The sequence below is a fragment of the Trematomus bernacchii genome, unplaced genomic scaffold (assembly GCF_902827165.1).
Source record: "Trematomus bernacchii unplaced genomic scaffold, fTreBer1.1, whole genome shotgun sequence".
Lineage (NCBI taxonomy): Eukaryota > Metazoa > Chordata > Actinopteri > Perciformes > Nototheniidae > Trematomus > Trematomus bernacchii.
The window spans coordinates 182,501-203,126 of NW_022987881.1; the positions used below are offsets into that span (position 1 = coordinate 182,501).

At 41.2% G+C, this 20,626-nt stretch overlaps 1 protein-coding gene across 1 annotated transcript in view; it reads left to right on the top strand.

Moving 5' to 3' along the window:
* rad51d (RAD51 paralog D) overlaps positions 1-20,626 on the top strand; it is a 38,128-nt gene that overhangs the window by 16,578 nt on the left and 924 nt on the right. The window contains 8 exon segments of the mRNA XM_034114153.1: positions 8,521-8,602; positions 10,656-10,790; positions 10,870-10,965; positions 12,311-12,395; positions 16,859-16,929; positions 17,631-17,738; positions 17,740-17,799; positions 18,582-18,698. Coding sequence (XP_033970044.1) covers positions 8,521-8,602; positions 10,656-10,790; positions 10,870-10,965; positions 12,311-12,395; positions 16,859-16,929; positions 17,631-17,738; positions 17,740-17,799; positions 18,582-18,677 — 733 coding nt within the window. The 3' untranslated portion in view covers positions 18,678-18,698.

Here is a 20,626-nt window from a genome sequence, read left to right on the forward strand (position 1 = left end):
GGGTCCACATTTCAGATATTACGTCATATCGGACGCAAATCTGGATCAGCTCCGTTGTTCCCCCGTTTTTAGAGATTTGGGTACGGAGGAAAAGAGAGAGGGGTTTATTTTCTGACGCTGCGTGAGTTGACACACCGGGGACACATGTTGATGTAGAGAAGACATCAAAAAGTGCATTTTGCATGATAGGAGACCTTTATACCAAGAAGCATTTGATTTTTTGCAGCAGAAAACCAATGCATTTCATAAACCTCTACCACAGCTCCAAGTATTCCTAATATGGAAAAGTAATTATTAATAATACATAATAAATGGCACTTGTTTATAATACTAACGAGTGTCAAACAGTATGAGATAAAGAAAGCGACAAAAACAAACCTTATCATTCTCCTGTCCTCTGAGGTGATTCTTAACAGGATGAACGGTAAGGCCTGATAGTGTTTATAGCAGTCAGCAGCTTGTTCATCTCGTAGTATTGTAAATTCCAAACTTCATTGCATCTCAACAAAAGGTGTGGATCTGTGGAATAACTGTAATGATATTTCTTTTAGGTTTTGTACAAAATGAATGATTTGTTTAAAACAATGAATCCAATACATCACGGATGCTGATGACTTAATCTTTTATTTTCATGAACAATGTACGCTAGAGGGGGGACCAGAAACGTTGTTAAGCTTCTTCTTGCCCCTGTTGAACATGACTGTTACGTTCCCTACTGGGCTAGGGGAACCAGAGGGAAGTAACAACATATGAAATAACCAGGAGAGAGGAAACTGAGATATAAAGCCACAAAGTGAGGTTTTAATGGATAAAGAAAAAGGGCTCACCAGCCAACTTGCAAAGCAAACCAAAATAAAACAATACACGAACAAACTGGAGCACATCTCCTAACACTTCACAAAAACACAGGCCTCACACAGAGACAGAGACATGCTGCCAGAGGAGAAGGAGAGAGCGACTGCAGCCTTCCTCAGGTCCTATATGGAGGCCGTGATTGGGGATTGGGAGCACCTGGGGGAGAGGCTGCACCTGGAGACAATCAGGGGGAAAGGGGGACACACACGAGCACCAACTGCGGCACGCAACACTCCCCCCCCATAAAACACACGTTATACTGCCCACAAGCAGCCAACACCGGAGCAACACACACATCACATGGAATACACACATCACTCACTGAACACAGATCCCCATTGCTCTGAGCCAGGTCCACAGCCACCGCTTCAGAAACGGGAACACCCACAGCACTGTCACAGACGGACGCAGAACTTAACTGCAACTCACCACTCTGTCGCATTGCAACTGGGTGCTGGTCTCTTGGCTTTTCCACAGACCGCTTGGAAGCTGCCACCTGCTTCTTCCGAGCTACACACTCTGCCACTAGATGACCAGGGTCAAGACAAAAGAAACACAATCTCTTTTCCTTGGGTCCTGGAAGAGAAACAGAGTGAGCATGTGTGGCACGCCTGTTACAAGCTTTCCGGAAACCAACACGATGAGGAGAATCGCTCTGAGCCAAAACACCACTGTGCATTAACACCAGCTCATCCGCCATGGTGGCAGCCTGCTGCAAGGAGGTTATTTTTCGTTCATTTAAAATAACAACAGTATGTTCTGGGACACAGTTTTTAAACTCCTCCAGCACTATGAGATCACAAACTGAAGTTAAGTCGTCAGCCTTTGATGCCTTACACCATCCGTTGAATAGCTTGCTCTTCTCCATTGCAAAGTCTACAAAAGTTTGGCCAGGTGTTTTCTTTAGGCCACGAAAACGCTGTCTATAAGCCTCAGGCTCAAGCTCATACACTTTGAGAATAGCGCATTTAACTTTTTCGTACACAATACAATCTTCAACAGGAAGAGAAGAGCAAACCATCTGAGCTTTACCAACTAACTTGCACTGTAACAGTATGGCCCACACATCTTTGGGCCAGTGCAAAGCAGCAGCAATGCGCTCAAACACAACAAAGTATGACTCAACTTCAGACTCACGAAATACTGGAACCAGCTGAATGATGTTACCAACATCAAAAGGAGCATCAGAACCTGACAATGGTTGTGTACCCGAAGAGAACCCCACTGAACCTGTCTGCAGCTCTAGCTGACGCATCCTGAAAGCTGTGTCTGCATCCAACTTTCTGATCTCCAGCTCCCTCCTGAGCTGAAACTCTCGCTCACGCTCCTCCTTCTCCCACTGGAGACGAGCTAACCTCACTTTCAACCTGGCATCTAATTTAGAACCAGTATGAGAGGACTCACCCAACACAAGGGAGGCCATACTAAACACAAACTAATTTGCAACTACTCGCCAGCTACAATTAGATCACCTCACTCAACAGGCAAATATATCTGATGCTACACAAACATTCACGCTAGTCTTCCAAATAACAAGCTTCCCCAGATCCTGCCTACCACAACTTACCTACCTATCTTCTGGAGCGGGCCGGGCTCGAGGCGACTTTAAAGGCAAACATCAGCGGCCGAAACCCTGAAACGCCTGCCCCCAACAGGGACTACATCCCCACCCAGGATTACCCCGAAAATAAAAGGCAAAATAATAAATGAGTGCCTGAAGGAAAGACTGATTCAGCCCAGCTAGACACCCCCCTGTCTAAACTGAGGAAGCTGTTCAACAGTAACGGTGCGTCTACACAGCAGCGTTAAAAAAATCTTGAAACGCTTCTGCCCATTCACTTTGAATGGGGTGACGTCACTTTCCCTCACTTTTCGCCGAACTGCATTGTGGGCAGGCGAGCGGAGATTTTCAGGATTTTCAGGATTCAAAGTTGAACAATGTTCAACTTTTGAGGCTGAGGTGGAAGCGTCAGCCAATCAAATCCCGTGTACGCAAATCTGACCGTTCAAGCTCTAGCCAATCAAACGGCGTGTATGCTGGGAGAGACATACCGCAGGTCATTTCCTCATATTCCAAAACATGGAGGAGAAATTAGCGGTAGGGAATCACCCGGTGCTTTATGACCAGTCCCTATTTACCTACCGGGATACAAACCGGAGGAGCCAGGCATGGAGGGAGGTGGCAGAGACAGTGGTAGGTTTTCGCCTGTTTGGGGAGTTTATATCCAGTTTACTTCAAACTGTTTTGCTTCGTATGTCGAGGGCGGGAGATTCATGTGATTGGTTGTTGGTGCCTTGCTCGCAAAAAATCCCCAAGCTTCAGATACGCCCACCTCCAAGATTTTTTTAACGCTGCTGTGTGGACGGTCCGTAAGAGACTTCAGCCAATGCTACACACTACTGCTCACCACCAAACACAATCACACTAAACAACAAACAAATACTCACTCTTTGTCTCAAAGACCGGACGAGCCCCCATGTTACGTTCCCTACTGGGCTAGGGGAACCAGAGGGAAGTAACAACATATGAAATAACCAGGAGAGAGAAAAAAGGAGAGGAAACTGAGATATAAAGCCACAAAGTGAGGTTTTAATGGATAAAGAAAAAGGGCTCACCAGCCAACTTGCAAAGCAAACCAAAATAAAACAATACACGAACAAACTGGAGCACATCTCCTAACACTTCACAAGAACACAGGCCTCACACAGAGACAGAGGGTGTTTCTCAATCGCGAGTAAAGCTGCTTCAGAGCCACTATTTCAAGCATACTACGTCATCGAGTGCCGCCGAAGTACTGTTCCAATCTCCAGCATACTTGGAAATCTACCGAGCCTGGCGTACTCCGTTTGGAGAAATATCGAGGCTGCACATGAGTAGACTTCGCGGTCTTAAAATCCCCACAATGCTTTGCGCACGGACCAATTTCCCCAAATCTGTGGCGGAAGATGTAAGAGGCGGGGCCTCTCATATGACGCACTCCTGCACACTTGCTAGCCTGTTCCACTCTTCGTTTTCCGAATGCCAGGAAGGATTCTTGACTCGCTTCTGAAGCAAGATGCTCGGCAGACATGTGCTACCAAGCAAGCGTACTCGCCATTGAGAAACACCCAGTGACTGCAGCCTTCCTCAGGTCCTATATGGAGGCCCTGATTGGGGATTGGGAGCACCTGGGGGAGAGGCTGCACCTGGAGACAATCAGGGAGAGAGAGAGAGACACACACAAATGCACACACAAGCACCAACTGCGGCACGTAACAATGACAGAAACTATTTGAGATTTTTTTTGTTTTTTTGTACCTTGAACATTTTCATTTTTTTTGCTTCTCTTTGCTATAATTGTATTATTATTGTTGTATGTTTTGTTTCTGACATGTTCAATACATTGACTAATAAATAGTATTCATCATATTCTGATAGTATAATGAAACAATGCCACACACATGCTTCTTTCAACATGTTTGGATGTGTTCAAGTGATTCGATTCAGCCTCAGCTCTCTCCAACCTCTCTCCAATCATTTCCAAGGACAATCGTTGTCTTTCTTTTGAACGCTTCTGAATATTTCCACAGTGCACGTTGGAGTAGGCAGAAAAATGCTGGCGTTTCCACCTCCTTCACAATCAGGCTGAGGCTGATGAGAAGCACTCTTAACAAAGTGCAGGCTCCCAGCTTCACCTTCAGCTGAAGGAGTCCTCGTCCGTGCAGATTGAGCGTCTGTCACATCCATCATCACACGTGCACGACGAGATGATGAGATTCCGCAGAATACACAGATCACTGAGCGTCAACACAGACACATCTAAATATTGCAGTGGTGAAAGAGCAGATTGGTAAAGCAACGCGACGACAAACACTGCTGCGGTGGAGATGGAAATAAAAGGGGGAAGAAAACACTCGTGTTTAAAGGACAGGGGCTAATGGAAAACATGCATTTAGACCAAATAAATCAACATTCATTGAGTGTTTATGTTGTTGTAACTGTACGGAGAGAGACACATGTAAAGTCTCTGTGTTTTTTCATTTTAATGATGTGGTGTTTTTCACTCATTATTGGTTGTGGGTGTGCGCTACAGCATGGTAGTTAGTGGTGGTTTATTCTAAAATATCAAACGGTAACATTTTCTCTTGACTGCAATTATATCGCAATTTTTCCCTCGCCAATATCCATTACACTCCTGCTTGCACTCGCCATAGCATTCAAGGCTTCTGGTATTGGGACGTGTTGTCATTTTGCCAGTTTTTTCATGCAATAAATAAATGGTCAAACGAACGGAAGAAGTGGAGCGGTTTAGTTTGAGCTCGTCAAAGTGATTCCCGTATTCAGCCACTCACAACTTGTTTTTACTGCCTACTAGGGCTGTGCAATTAATCCTATTTTAATCTCGATTACGATTTTGGCTTGCAACAATTACGAAAACAATGTAATCGAAATAAAACGATTATTATTTTTATTAAAAAAAAAAAAAAATGTAATTTCTTTTTTTTTTCTTTTTTTTCTTTCAGTTGAATTATACTTAAAGTTCAGGGTAATCAACTGTTAAAAACATACTGTTCACATTTTTTTTTTTCAATATATGGATGTTTTCAAAGTAAATGGATAATCGTTTTTAATAATCGTGATATCAATTATTGACCAAAATAATCGTGATTATGATTTTTGCCATAATCGCACAGCCCTACTGCCTACAGACGCAATAAGAGCTTTTCTGAAATATAGTACACTAAGTAAACTATCACATAAAGCTAGGGTAGTTATTCATTGAGAAACCAGCATAGATTATTTAACTTATCCAGCGCCGCCTAAGTTTGCTAACACTGTTCCAACACAGAAAGTATCTTGCAAAACTCGCTCCAAAAATGTCCGAGTCCTTCGACAGCCGCAGATATTGGATATTTCTCCTGTTTTTGCAGAGCATGGGAATTGCCTTCAGGGAGTTTTTCAACATTTTAAACACTCTACCCACCACTGCTTTAAAAAAGTATGTGTGTGTTGCCGATGACAGCTCAGCAGTTTTTGTGTCTCTGTGCTTTGGACATATCGAGGTCAGCACTCACAAGTATTTAGGTTTGATACCCGGCCGAAGCTCAGACCAATAACAGGGTTACCATGCATCCTTAACCAGGCTTAAAAGGCATAAAATGTATAATACTAATAAATAATAAGGCCTTAAATGGTATCAAAATGTCATAAATCAATGTTGTTATAGTGTTAAAATGCTATGACATGGGAATTTAACTTTTTTTCCACTTTTCCCCCCTGACATTCCATAATGATGCCAAACAATCACAGGAGGAATACATCTATCTCTTAAAGTCTTTGCTAAACACTGTGAGCAAAACTCCCAGCATGCATTTCACCTGTCACTGCAAACAACTCCGATGTATGCACTGATCTACAGCTGCAAGTGTAATTATGATGTTTCTGCGTCTTCTGTTTTCCATCGACGTCACGATGGATCCAGCTGCTCTCAGAGAGGCTGGAGCTTTTATTCCTCTTGTATTCCACGCTAACACGGTGTGAAGACTGAACAGGCATTAAAACACATTTTGCACCTGCTTGGCAGAACCATTGTTCACAACATTTAATCAGATTTGTCAAATAAGGCGAAGGTAGCGCCACCATTAACCTCTGCTCACAGCAGGGACTGAATGGAGCGCTGGTGATTTATTACTTAAGTTCTTTGCTTTGTGAGCTCATGAAAAGAGCCGACACTCTGAGGTGGAGAGGTCAAGTATAAAGAAGTAAGAATACGGAGTACAGCGAAGATTTCTCTCTACGGTAACAAAGAATCGTAGCAAGAGTGACAAGGTTAGAAAGCCTCATAACAGACTCTACTTAACGCAGTGAAGAGATAAATATCCATCTTAGTTTGTTCCTGCTAAAGTGTGATTAGTTGTTTCTTATTCTCCTGGCAGGACAGTTCTTTGGTAATTGTCCTCAGCATGTAATACTATAAGAAATAGGTAAAATAATGGATGATTTAAAGGGGACCTATCATGCAAAATGCACTTTTGTATGTCTTTTCTACATGAATATGTGTCCCCGGTGTTCCAGGGAACTCACCAAGTGTCAGAAAACACAACCCTCTCTATTTTCCTCCATACCCAAATCTCTAAAAAAGGGGCTGCAACGGATCTGATAAAAACTGATCCAGATTTGAACACTGTCCTGACGTCAGGACGGTGGGCGCTACGGCTATTGGGCCAACTCCACCAATCAGGAGGAGACAGCCACGGCCATTGCCGTTCAAAAGTGCTGGAGACGCTGTAGTACATATGCCAGGCCTGTAGGTGGTGCTGTTCTCACTGAATCTGCCCTTGCTAAAACAGGGCTATAAAATGTCAAATTGAGCAAAATGAGGCATGGCTAAAATGCATGATCTGTTTGGTATTTTGAAAAGAAAAAAGTATAAATATGCCTTATATAGGTATGGTCCTACACTATATTATTCAAATATAGCATGATAGGTCCACTTTAAATGGGAATGAATCCAGCAGGGTGTTGTAAAAGAGAGCGTAGACAGAGGATTTGTATCTCAGCGTCAACAGACATTATTAACCTCGGGAGCATGAGTCGGAGAATCAATAACTTTAGCTAAAGATCCAGAACCTTGACGCAATAAAAAAGATACCTGCTTTGTGTGAAGTAATCTTGGGGTTTGGAGGAGTCTTTTAACTTTACATAACCCTCACAACTCTGTATAATAGAACATGTGTCGATTATTTAATTCAATTCATTGTCTCTTGATTACAACAGCTAATACATAAACAAAGCAAGAATGTAGTGTTGTTTTGTACTTTCTTCTTTGGTGGTGTATACACAGTTGGGATATAGTTCTTTAGTGTGCACACCCTTTACAGACATTGCATTATAGACATCCGCTCTGCAGTCTCTCTAGAAGCTTTTCAAAAACAACTGAAGACCCATCTTTTTACATTGGCTTGAGATGTGTGTGATGTGCTCTTATGTTTGTTCCTTTCAGGACTCCACGTGGTCTGTGTTGTGTTGTTATGTTGACCTTACATGTCTGCCTCGTGTTGTTGTTGTTGTTGTATTCATGTTTCTGTGGTCTTCATTTGAACTTTTGTTCTTTCTTGTGAAGCACGTTGTGAATTGTATTTCTGTGAAAGGTGCTATACCAAATGAACGTATTATTATTATATTAGACTTGTAACCAACAAACAATCCCACACACACACACACACACACACACACACACACACACACACACACACACGCACACACACACACACACAGACTAGCACACAAATGCACAGAGTATAATCAAAGTCTTTTTGATTAATTAATCTTGAAACAGTCAGCCTGTGGCAAAGCTCGATAAGAAACCATAAAAGCAGCAGCTGGATTTAGTAATTGTCCAAACATCCTAACGTGTGTGTGTGTGTGTGTGTGTGTGTGTGTGTGTGTGTGTGTGTGTGTGTGTGTGTGTGTGTGTGTGTGTGTGTGTGTGTGTGTGTGTGTGTGTGTGTGTGTGTGTGTGTGTGTGTGTGTGTGTGTGTGTGTGTGTGTGTGTGTGTGTGTGTGTGTGTGTGTGTGTGTGTGTGTGTGTGTGTGTGTGTGTGTGTGTGTGTGTGTGTGTGTGTGTGTGTGTGTGTGTGTGTGATTTATTATGGCGGGAGTGAGTAATGAATTGTTTCTCGCAGCCTAGATAAACTGCTGGATTCGGGCTTGTTCACCGGAGAGATAACGGAGCTGTCAGGAGGCCCGGGGAGCGGGAAATCTCAGGTGAACATTTCCTACCTTCCTCTTCCTCTTCATCGCTGCGTTTCAGCCTCATGATTTTCCTCTTTGAGTATTCCCTCGTCTCCAGTCCTGCAATAAAACACCATAAACAATCGTTATGGTTTAGCTAACACACATTATCCATGCTTTATGTAACCGTCCCCCGAACACCAGGCATGTCTCCGAGGCAGTGGAGGAATCTGACTTTGCATATTTACTGAAGTATTGTATTTATGATTTGAGGTACTTGTACTTCATTTGAGTATTTTCTGATTAGCGAGTTCATTCTGTATGCCAGTGCTGTTCTCGTTTTCTCTACTAGATTTATTTAACCGCTTTTCTTCGCAGATTAAAGTTATTAGCACAAAATATAAATAAATTAATATTTTGATTACGATATTTTGTTATAGGTTAAACTACAAAGCAATATATAAAATAAATCCCACCTTTACCATATGCAACACTGAAGAAATGAACACATTACTGCATCTTAAATTATAATAGTGGTATTTATAGTATTCTAAAACACTGCACTAATACTTCTACTTTTGGTAGTTTAAGTGTATTTTGATGCTTTTACTTTTCTACTTTTACTTAAGTAACATTTTGAATGCAGGACTTATAACCGATACAGTATTTCTACACTGTAGTATTTGTATTTTCACTGAAGTACAAGATCAGAATACTTCTTCCTTCCTTCATAACGCTCTTTATTTTCATTTAAAACAACAAGAGTATACCAGTCTTTTTATAATTCACAATGATATGATGTAAAAGATAACTGCCTCCTTTTGCTGATTAAGATCCTGCTGTTAACCCAAAGAGCTTTTTTATTGTCATGTTTTGACACATGTAGGTATACTCAGAGTTTGGAGAAGTACTCACATCTTGTACTTGAGTAAAGTTAAAAGTACTCAGATCTTGTACTTGAGTAAAAGTAGAACTACTCAGATCTTATACTTGAGTAAAAGTAGAAGTACTCAGATCTTGTACTTGAGTAAAAGTAGAAGTACTCAGATCTTGTACTTGAGTAAAAGTAGAAGTACTCAGATCTGGTACTTGAGTAAAAGTAGAAGTACTCAGATCTTGTACTTGAGTAAAAGTAGAAGTACTCAGATCTTGTACTTGAGTAAAAGTAGAAGTACTCAGATCTTGTACTTGAGTAAAAGTAGAAGTACTCAGATCTTGTTCTTGAGTAAAAGTAGAAGTACTCAGATCTTGTACTTGAGTAAAAGTAGAAGTACTCAGATCTTGTTCTTGAGTGAAAGTAGAAGTACTCACATCTTGTACTTGAGTAAAGTTAGAAGTACTCAGATCTTGTACTTGAGTAAAAGTAGAAGTACTCAGATCTTGTACTTGAGTAAAAGTAGGAGTACTCAGATCTTGTTCTTGAGTAAAAGTAGAAGTACTCAGATCTTGTACTTGAGTAAAAGTAGAAGTACTCAGATCTTGTTCTTGAGTGAAAGTAGAAGTACTCAGATCTTGTACTTGAGTGAAAGTAGAAGTACTCAGATCTTGTACTTGAGTAAAAGTAGAAGTACCAGAGTGTAGGAATACTCTGTTACAGTAAAAGTCCTGCATTCAAAATGTTCCTCAAGTGAAAGTATAAAAGTATTCTCATCAAAATATAGTGAAAGTAGCGACAGTAAAAGTAGTCATTGTGCAGATTGGTCCATTTCAGAATAATATATATGATATGTTTTATAATGATTGATCATGAAAGTGTTCTCAAAGCTGGTAAAGGTGCAGCTAGTTTGAATGACTTTGTATACTGCAGGGTAGCTTGTGGATTTACTCCAGGTGGAACTAAAGTCTGATTTAACACTTGGTTATATTTCACATCATTCATCCACATCTGTAACTAAAGGTATTAAAGACATGTAGAGGAGTAGAAGTACAAAGTAGCAAAACATTGAAATAAAGTACAGTACTTGAGTAAATGTACTTAGTTACTTCACACCTTGAGTGCAGTTTTAACTGCAGGAGTGTTCCATGTAACTGAGTATTTCTGTACCTTAGTATTTCCATTCATACCAAAGTAAATGTCCTCCTCCAGGTGTGTTTCGGCGTGGCGGTGCACGTCTCCCTGCACCTGAAACAGAGTGTGATCTTCATCGATACGACAGGAGGACTCACCGCCAGCCGCCTGCTCCAAATGATGCAGACGGAGAGCAGTAACCCAGAGGAGCAGGTGAGGGGACAGGATGGAGATTCACACTAATACTACATGATGTGTGATAAAAACACAACGTGGATCTGTCACTTCACAGACGGAGGCTCTTCAGAGGATCCATGTCTTCCGCCTGTTCAACATCTTCTCTCTCCTCGACTGTCTGTTCGCTCTGCGCAGTGGCAGGCTGCAGCAGGTTGGTACTTTTACTGCTTAAAAATACACCAAGAATCCTGTTGGGAAAATACTGAATGTCCTCTTCCAATATCAGAGTACACATGATAACAAAGGTATCCCAACTGTAGCTGTGTACAGACAGGATGTATGATTACCTAGAAGAGCATCAGGACTGTTTGAGGCATATGATAGCTATGTGATTAACATGATGATTCAGATGATTAGATCTTTGAGAAAAAGTCTGATTTTTTAGATTTTTGAGAAAAAGTCTGATTTTTTAGATTTTTGAGAAAAAGTCAGATTTTTTAGATTTTTGAGAAAAAGTTTGATTTTTTAGATTTGGAGAAAAAGTCAAGATTTTTTTTGTATTTTTGAGAAAAAGTCTGATTTTTTAGATTTTTGAGAAAAAGTCAGATTTTTTCGATTTTTGAGAAAAAGTCAGATTTTTTAGATTTTTGAGAAAAAGTTTGATTTTTTAGATTTGGAGAAAAAGTCAGATTTTTTTTTATTTTTGAGAAAAAGTCTGATTTTTTAGATTTTTGAGAAAAAGTCAGATTTTTTAGATTTTTGAGAAAAAGTTTGATTTTTTAGATTTGGAGAAAAAGTCAGATTTTTTTTGTATTTTTGAGAAAAAGTCTGATTTTTTAGATTTTTGAGAAAAAGTCTGATTTTTTCGATTTTTGAGAAAAAGTCAGATTTTTTCGATTTTTGAGAAAAAGTTTGATTTTTTAGATTTGGAGAAAAAGTCAGATTTTTTTTTATTTTTGAGAAAAAGTCTGATTTTTTAGATTTTTGAGAAAAAGTCAGATTTTTTAGATTTTTGAGAAAAAGTTTGATTTTTTAGATTTGGAGAAAAAGTCAGATTTTTTTTGTATTTTTGAGAAGTAGTCAGATTTTTTTTTATTTTTGAGAAAAAGTCAGATTTTTCTTTTATTTTTGAGAAAAAGTCAGATTTTTTTTTGATTTTTGAGAAAAAGTCTGATTTTTTAGATTTTTGAGAAAAAGTCTGATTTTTTTGATTTTTGAGAAAAAGTCTGATTTTTTTGATTTTTGAGAAAAAGTCAGAATTTTGAGAAAAAGTCAGAATTTTGAGAATTTTGTACGTGACAGGATGTACTGCTTTCTATTCCTCCATCTTGTGACTGTGTAACTCCCTCTCTTGGATATCAGCATGTGAAGGACACTGTTCAGGAACTAGTTGATGCTCTGTATGTGATGACTACTTCCATTCTGGAGAGGATCACACATACATGGATCCTGTTTTGAAGCTCAAGCCGGAGACTAGTGATATTTTTCTAACAGGAACCTTCGAGTAGACGCGTTGCATATCCAGCTCATCTCATTTTGTCACATGTTCCCACCAGGCGTGTGCTGGCTCTGTGAAGGCGGTGATCGTGGACTCGGTGTCTGCGGTTATCTCTCCTCTGCTGGGAGGAAAGCAGAACGAAGGTGATATCTCTCTCTGAAGTCCATCAAACCTGAGGCTGTGTTTACACTCACACCTGTACATATATCTAAACAAGCTTCATATACATTTGGCAAACATGAGACGTCAGTTCCTGTTGTGGGAAATAACAACACTTTTTTACTGTCACATTAAAGCAACAAAGAATTGTTGAATAATAACATCATTTTGAGCTTCTTATATTTATTATAGTTATCAGTATGTTGTGTCTCTACTTTAAAGAGTCCTCTCCTGCTGATGTTCAGGTATATATCAGTATGTAGTGTCTCTACTTTAAAGAGTCCTCTCCTGCTGATGTTCAGGTGTGTATCAGTATGTAGTGTCTCTACTTTAAAGAGTCCTCTCCTGCTGATGTTCAGGTGTATATCAGTATGTAGTGTCTCTACTTTAAAGAGTCCTCTCCTGCTGATGTTCAGGTGTATATCAGTATGTAGTGTCTCTACTTTAAAGAGTCCTCTCCTGCTGATGTTCAGGTGTATATCAGTATGTAGTGTCTCTAATTTAAAGAGTCCTCTCCTGCTGATGTTCAGGTGTATATCAGTATGTAGTGTCTCTACTTTAAAGAGTCCTCTCCTGCTGATGTTCAGGTGTATATCAGTATGTAGTGTCTCTACTTTAAAGAGTCCTCTCCTGCTGATGTTCAGGTGTATATCAGTATGTAGTGTCTCTACTTTAAAGAGTCCTCTCCTGCTGATGTTCAGGTGTATATCAGTATGTAGTGTCTCTACTTTAAAGAGTCCTCTCCTGCTGATGTTCAGGTGTATATCAGTATGTAGTGTCTCTACTTTAAAGAGTCCTCTCCTGCTGATGTTCAGGTGTATATCAGTATGTAGTGTCTCTACTTTAAAGAGTCCTCTCCTGCTGATGTTCAGGTGTATATCAGTATGTAGTGTCTCTACTTTAAAGAGTCCTCTCCTGCTGATGTTCAGGTGTATATCAGTATGTAGTGTCTCTACTTTAAAGAGTCCTCTCCTGCTGATGTTCAGGTGTATATCAGTATGTAGTGTCTCTACTTTAAAGAGTCCTCTCCTGCTGATGTTCAGGTGTATATCAGTATGTAGTGTCTCTACTTTAAAGAGTCCTCTCCTGCTGATGTTCAGGTGTATATCAGTATGTAGTGTCTCTACATGTCTCCATGCTTTAATGTTCAAAAAGCTCTTTAGTTGTCTCATACTGCCTGTGCAGCAGCACCTCTTTTCACCCTCTGTCTGAAACCAGAGCCCAGTCTGCTCTGATTGGTTAGCTGGCCAGCTCTGTTGTGATTGGTCAACCGCTTAGAGATGTCCCGCCCCTTAGCCTATCACGTACAATGTGTTGGAGCGCTAGCCAACAGAAGCGCAAGGGTTACGTAGTGATGTCACTTAGTAAACACAGGGATTTTAGCCTTTGCAGACCATTTACATGCACTAAAACCTATAAGAGACTACTGTATAGGAAAGGGAAAACCCCAAAAGCATAATTAATAGAGCCTCTTTTTAATAAATCTTCACAGCTGAAAAGCAGTCTGTGGAGTGAAAGCTCATTCGTCTGATATCAGTTATAAATAGATCTGTTTTATTAACCTTGGAGCTGCAGCCTGACCTCCTGAGAGTCAACATAATTAAAGTTAATCCAGATGAACTTTAATCTACTTTATTCTGAACTTTTGGTTTTAAAGACAGATAAAAAACCACCACAGAGAGGAGAGGACCTGAACCGAACCTGTGTGTGTTATTTAAACGAACTAATTCATGAAGTATTCAGGTTTAACAAACGCCACTGATCTGTGTAGACCAATTTATTCATGAATAAATTGACGTCTGAGCTCTGGGCGGATTGTTCTTCACACCTGAGGGTTAGGGGTTAGGGGTTAGGGTTAGGGTTAGGTTTTGTGTAGGGATGGGGTTTTGGATTCTGGTTTGAGAATAGGTGCACGGGCCGAAGGATCTGTGGATGGGTGTGTGTGTGTTATTCGACATAAGGTCAAAATAGGAGTTAAGGTGTTTGCACCAATTCTGGAAACTGTGTATGTGTATAGGCTGAGGAGATCATAGGGGTTTGTCGTTCCAGAAAGTCATCAGATATAAGGGATTCTGGTTCCCAATAAGGTTCACAGCTGGAGCCAGAGCCATGGTGTTGAGACGAGCTGAGCCCCGGAGAGGGCTGGCCGGGCAACGGGAGCCCAGGAGACGGACCACGGGAGGGATCAGAGTGGGTTAGTGGATGGGTACATGTGACCCTCTTAGTCCCTTTCATCACGAACCCTCCCTGATTTTGGGTGTGGTCTGAAGGGACCCGTCGACCGGCCGAGCCCGACCGGAGACCAGCATCGCCTGTAGGGGGGAGACACAGAGGAGAGGGGTGGTTAGGAAGGGAGTTTTTAGGGTTAGGGGTTAGGGTTAGGTTTGGGTTAGGAGTGGGGTTATGGATTCCGGTATGGGATTGGGTTGCACTGGCCTAGGGGTCTGTGGATGGGTGTTGTGAGTGTGTTTGTCTGTTAGTGTTGGGGTACATGGACCAAGGAGGAGGAGTAGTTCAGATCATCCCTGGGACTGTTGGGCAGAGGAGAGGGGGGATCCAGAGGGGATAGGTCTACACGTCGTTGAGTCCCCTGGGTGTGGTTGTCCCGAGTTTCTGGATCCAAGATGTTTCTGCCCTCTTCCTCTGCCCGATGGTCCACCGGTCATTGGTTTCCAGGCCTGAGATGATGAGTTGGTCTGGCGGGTGTTGTTGGAAATGGGTGACCAGGGGGGTTGGGAGTCGACCTTCCCCAATGTTGTACAGGTGTTGTTTAAGGCGGGTGAGTATGGTGTGTTTTGTTTCTCCTATGTAGTGTTTTTTGCAGGTGTTGCATGTGATGATGTAGACTATGTTGCTGTTACTAAGAGAGAATGAACCAAGGGCAGGGAAGGCTGCTCCACTGTATTGGTTATGTATGTATTTTCTGTTGACGTATCGGTGACTATGTTGTGTATGTGGTAAGGCTCTGTTGCTGCTAAACTTGGAATGTATGAGTATGTCGTGTAAGCTAGGATTTTTCCTGTAGGCTGAGATGACCTTGTGATTGGAGAAATAGGGTTGTGACTGGAGGAGGGAGAAATTATTTTTGATGGTCCGGTGGAATCCTGTGATGGTGTGGGAGAAGGTGGAGACAAATGGAATGAGTTGACGGTTGGGGTTAGGGTCAGGTGGGAGATGGTTAGGGTTAGGATCCGGAGGTGGGGGCTTGTCAGTGGATGAGGGGTGTGGACATGGGATGAGTCCCATGGGGTTGAGATTGGGGTTAGGGTCAGGTAGGGGGTGGTTGGGGTTAGGGCTAGGTGGGGGATGGTTGTCGGTGGGGGAGTGGTCCGGGCAGTCTCCACGTACCAATGGGTTGGGGTTAGGGAGGAGGGGGGTGGGATGCAGACCCTGGTTCGGGTGGGGGAAATCCGGGTGGGAGTGTGGGTAAGGGAGAGGATGCACACCCTGGTTAGGGTGGGGGGAGGAGGAGTCGGGAGTGGAGAGGGGTATTGGGAGTGGAGACTGGTCCGAGTCAGTGACCTGAGGTGGATATCCTCCAGGAGCAGGAGGAGGAGAGCGAGTGGGGACGAGGCTGGCCAAGGTAGCGTCCTTAATGTGACGGAGAAAGCGTTTTGAATAGCCTCTTGTTTGCAGGCTGTGGAAGAGGATCCTGACGGAATGGTGGAAGTCAGACAGTTTGGTGGAGATGCGGTGATAACGGATGATTTGAGATTTTATGATACCTGGGAAAGTGTGTTTTGGATGATAACTGGATTTATGTAATAATGAATGTGTGTCTGTAGACTTAAAGTAAACCTTTGTGAGTATTTTCTTGTGTGTGTTGTTGAGAGGTTGGAAGAAAACTGTGGTGTCTAGAAAGTTGACTGTGTGTTCATTTATGATGTACTTGACTTTGATGGTGGGGTGATGGCTGTTAGGGTTAGGGTTAGGGGTTAGGGTTAGGGTTAGGGGTTAGGGTTAGGGTTAGGGTTTAAATAAAAAAAACACAAAAAAGGCTAAAATCTCAGCTCATAGAACGTTTGAACAAAAGCACTTCAGGTAGATTAGGTTTGTAGTGAAACAACTCAATCTGTTCAAACCTAGGAAGGAAATGTCTCATTGAGATATATTTTAGCCCCATATTTTTATTATTATTATTATATATTTAACATTGCATTTCTTTGTATAGTCAGATTTAGCATATTTGCATGTCATTAAGATTTTCTTCTGTAATTATTGCGCACATAATAAGAATAAAGAAATGTAATATTTCCTCTCATCTGAGCGACACCCCGGAGCTCTGATACAGTGTGTCTGTAATAAAAGAGTCAGTCACCCATAGACGTATTAGAGACTGTAAATGTCAGTAATATCTGCAGCCTGAGCTCCTTCTGTTAAAGTCCTTATAAAGTATAGACGCTGTATATTCTACTCACTCTCTCACTCTCTCACTTCCTGCCTGCAGGCATGTCCTTGATGATACAAGTGGCTGGAGCTCTGAAGACGATGGCGAAGGACTTTAACGTCGCTGCGTTGGTGAGACAGTCCTTGATGTGCACTACTTTAAATGCACCGTGCATATCTCCTGTCAATCCCAACTCTCTGCAACCCTCTCACATCTTCCTCTGCTGAAACCTGCACCTCTTTTCACTTTTTAAATCAGGGTAAAACAAAAGGTTCCTAATGTCTGACACTAAATGTGTGTTTAAGAAAAATCCATTCAACTGTTTGACTGCAGGTGGTGATTATGTAAAATCTCTAATAACACTAATCGAGTTTAAGGAGCGTGAAGTAAAGAAAATGTTCCCTCACCTCCCATTATCAAGTTATTTAAAGTGAGGGGAAGATGATTTGATCGGCTGTTTGATGGCCCTCTGATTAGAAGTGGGACAATGTAGAGAGTTATATATTTATTTCCTTCTTCTAAAGCTTGAGCTGTCTCTCACAATCAATTCTAAACCATAAAACAGAACACATGATGAGATAATCCAGCCTTTTAAACGGTGCTTAAACTTATTTTACGATACCTACTATAACTTGTGTTTATGTCAAAACAAGACGTAAGAGAAATGTCACAGAATCCAGTTCCCCCCGGGATAAACAGATCAAATCAACATTTATTATAGCCCCAAATCACAAGACATGCCTCGAAGGGACAAAGCTATCAAAAGCAAAGACAAAATAAAGTATTCTGATTCTGAAAGATTAAAACGTAATGATGTCTGATCTGTCTGCAGGTGACGAACCATGTGACACGCAGCGACAGTGGGGGGGTGCAGCCGGGTCTCGGGGTGTCATGGAGTCACATCCCGAGAACCAGAGTCCTGCTGGAGAGGAAGGGGGAGGGGGGGGGCGGGCGGGCACTCCAGTCTGCGCTCTGCGACCCTGATCAAGTCCTCCAGACAGGTATAACACAACCACAGATGACAGAAGTACACACATCCTTTACTCAAGTAGAAGTACAGAAGTATGGGCTTTGAAATGTACTTAAGTAAAAAGTACCCATAACTACCAGCTGTTTTAAAGAGTACCTGACCAAACATCATATAGCTCTGTGTGGAGTCTAGAGAACATCACCCAGGGTTCTTACGGTCATTAAAAACCTGGAAAAGTCATGGAAATTCAAAATGCTAATTCCAGGCCCTGGAAAAGTTATGGAAAATAATATTTTTCCCAAAGTATTTGGAAAAGTCATGGAAATGTAACCAAAGTTGCATAAAATATAATTTATATTTTATCTAATTGCCGAAATAGTAATACTATAATGATAATAAATACTGTATCGTATAGTAATGAAACGTAAAATGGCATTTAACTGACGAGGTATTTTGCTGGTGAGAGATTTTAGTTGCTTTAGCGTGTAGAAGCTAGTAAGCCTACTATTTGATTTGTTTTAGATACACAACATGTTTCAGACCTTATTTTCCTGTTCCATGTTCAAATAAACCATTTTCAGTGGTACCGCTGAGAAAGAGTAATTTCTTTGGTCATGGAAAATGAGGTAAAGGTCATGGAGAAGTCATGGAAAAGTCATTGAAAATCATTGGTGAAAAAGTGTATGAACCCTGATCACCATGTTATTCAAGTGTGTGTGTTCACTATTAATGTTGAGTGAGTGAGTGAGTGAGTGAGTTTAAACCATAGACTGGTTTAAATTCTTATGAATAAATCTGTGTGTGTCTCCTCAGCCCTGTCACATCAAGGCAGAGTTCGACCTGCAGTGGTGGAGCCGCTCGAAAGAGGGGTCGTCGGGAAAGAGAAAACTGGAAGAGACTGATTCCTGATGAGAAATAATCTGACCAAAGGTACATGAAGGCTTCTGGATCTGCACGAGATGGATCGTTTATTTATTTACATATATTTGTATTGAAGACACAAAGAAAAGACATTTGGTACATTGATAGGAACCACAGTTACAAATGTTCAACAGTTCAAAGCTACTAGTGTTCAGCTTAGTCTCTACTATTGATCAAGCCATGCTGTACATAGTTGATCTTCACTTGAAGGCGTTCAATATTTAAACCACAATTATAACCCAAACAGACCATGTAAAGGAATTGGATCGTTGAATGTTCCTTCTTTTGGCCTTTGATAACACAGCACTATGCAAATACTGGAGTGGTTGATTCACATTATTACATCACGAGTGCTTCAATCCCTGCTTTGCTTCTTTCATCAGAATAATGAATAAAGCTTGCCCATATATACCATGACTTTTGAGATGCTCTTCCACCGCTCAGCTGGGAAAGCTTTCTTCTGTCAGTCACGGCAGACTCCTGAGAGCTTCAATACATTCAAACATTAATTTAAACCCCTTCATAGAAGCATGAAGGGGATGAAAATGGCACATATGAATTATACTTGAAAGCCTTTCAGATGTAAGGGTCTGCAGCTGCTCGTTGGATTGTATAGGGTCTCGTGATTTAGTAAGAAAGTGAGGTTTAAGGTTAAGAAGGAGGAAAAACGTCTTATCGACAAATGCTTTTCATATCAGGGCGTCTTTCAACATACTACACTACAACCAGGGTTGGGTTAGGGTTACTTTGTAAATGTAATTAGTTACTGAATACAGAACTCTGAAAGTAATCTGAATATAGTTACAGTTACGTATTCAGATTACTTTTAGAATACTTTTGGAATACTTTCTTTTTCCATAACAGATGGGTATGTTTGGGTGCACAGGAGACACGTATTCTACTGTTTTAATGGCTTATCAAGAGCTCAAACACGACATCTTGGTGTCATTCTGGACAGCTCCCTCTCATCTGCACCCCACAGCCCACATAAAGAACATCCCCCGGACTGCATTCTTTGTCCTGTCTTAAAACCTTTCCTTAGAATATGTTATGAGTTGTAAAGTGTCCTTGGGTGCTTTGAAAGGCGCCCCCTAAATAGAATGAATTATCATTATTATTTATTATATGTAACGATGTAAAATATTGTTTTAACTTGTTCCAGTCCCTTGCCCGATGCATTCAGCAGCAGCAGGCCATTCACTTTGATTTCATCCCGTTATCAAATGTCATCATTTCAACAATAAAGAAATGCTACATAAACGTTATCTTGCACATTTTATCTAACCATCTCCGTTTCTAACTTTCAATATATTTTAAAAGAGATCTCTCTCACATCTGCGTGCGGGGGCGGGGCCTCAGATACGCTGCATATCTCTCATTTGCGTGCGGGGGCGGGGCCTCAGACACGCTGCATATCTCTCTCTCTCTCTCTCTCTCTCTCTCTCTCTCTCTCTCTCTCTCTCTCTCTCTCTCTCTCTCTCTCTCTCTCTCTCTCTCTCTCTCTCTCTTTTGTGAGGAAACTTTTCCACCAATAATTCCAATAAGTATTCCAAAATGTATTCACTTCAGGTTTACGAAAGTAACTATAATCAGATTACTCGTTTTTCAAATGTAACGCGAGCTGAATACAGTTACTTGATTTTTGTATTCTCGTTACAACCCAACCCTGACTATAACTGTATGACTATTTCAACTGGGCAAGACACTTCTCCCCAAATTGCTCCTGTGGGGATTGGATAAGTGACATGTAATGTAAAACAATGTAAACATACCCCTCACCACTTTTTAAGGTGATTGTACAAGCACATACAACTAAATTCTTATAACAAAGAGGTCAATTTGATGTATCATTAATTCAGGTTTCCTGTGCAAACTCTGCATATGATGGTAATTTCTGGAGGACAGTTGTTATGTCAGCAATGAATTAGCATTACATT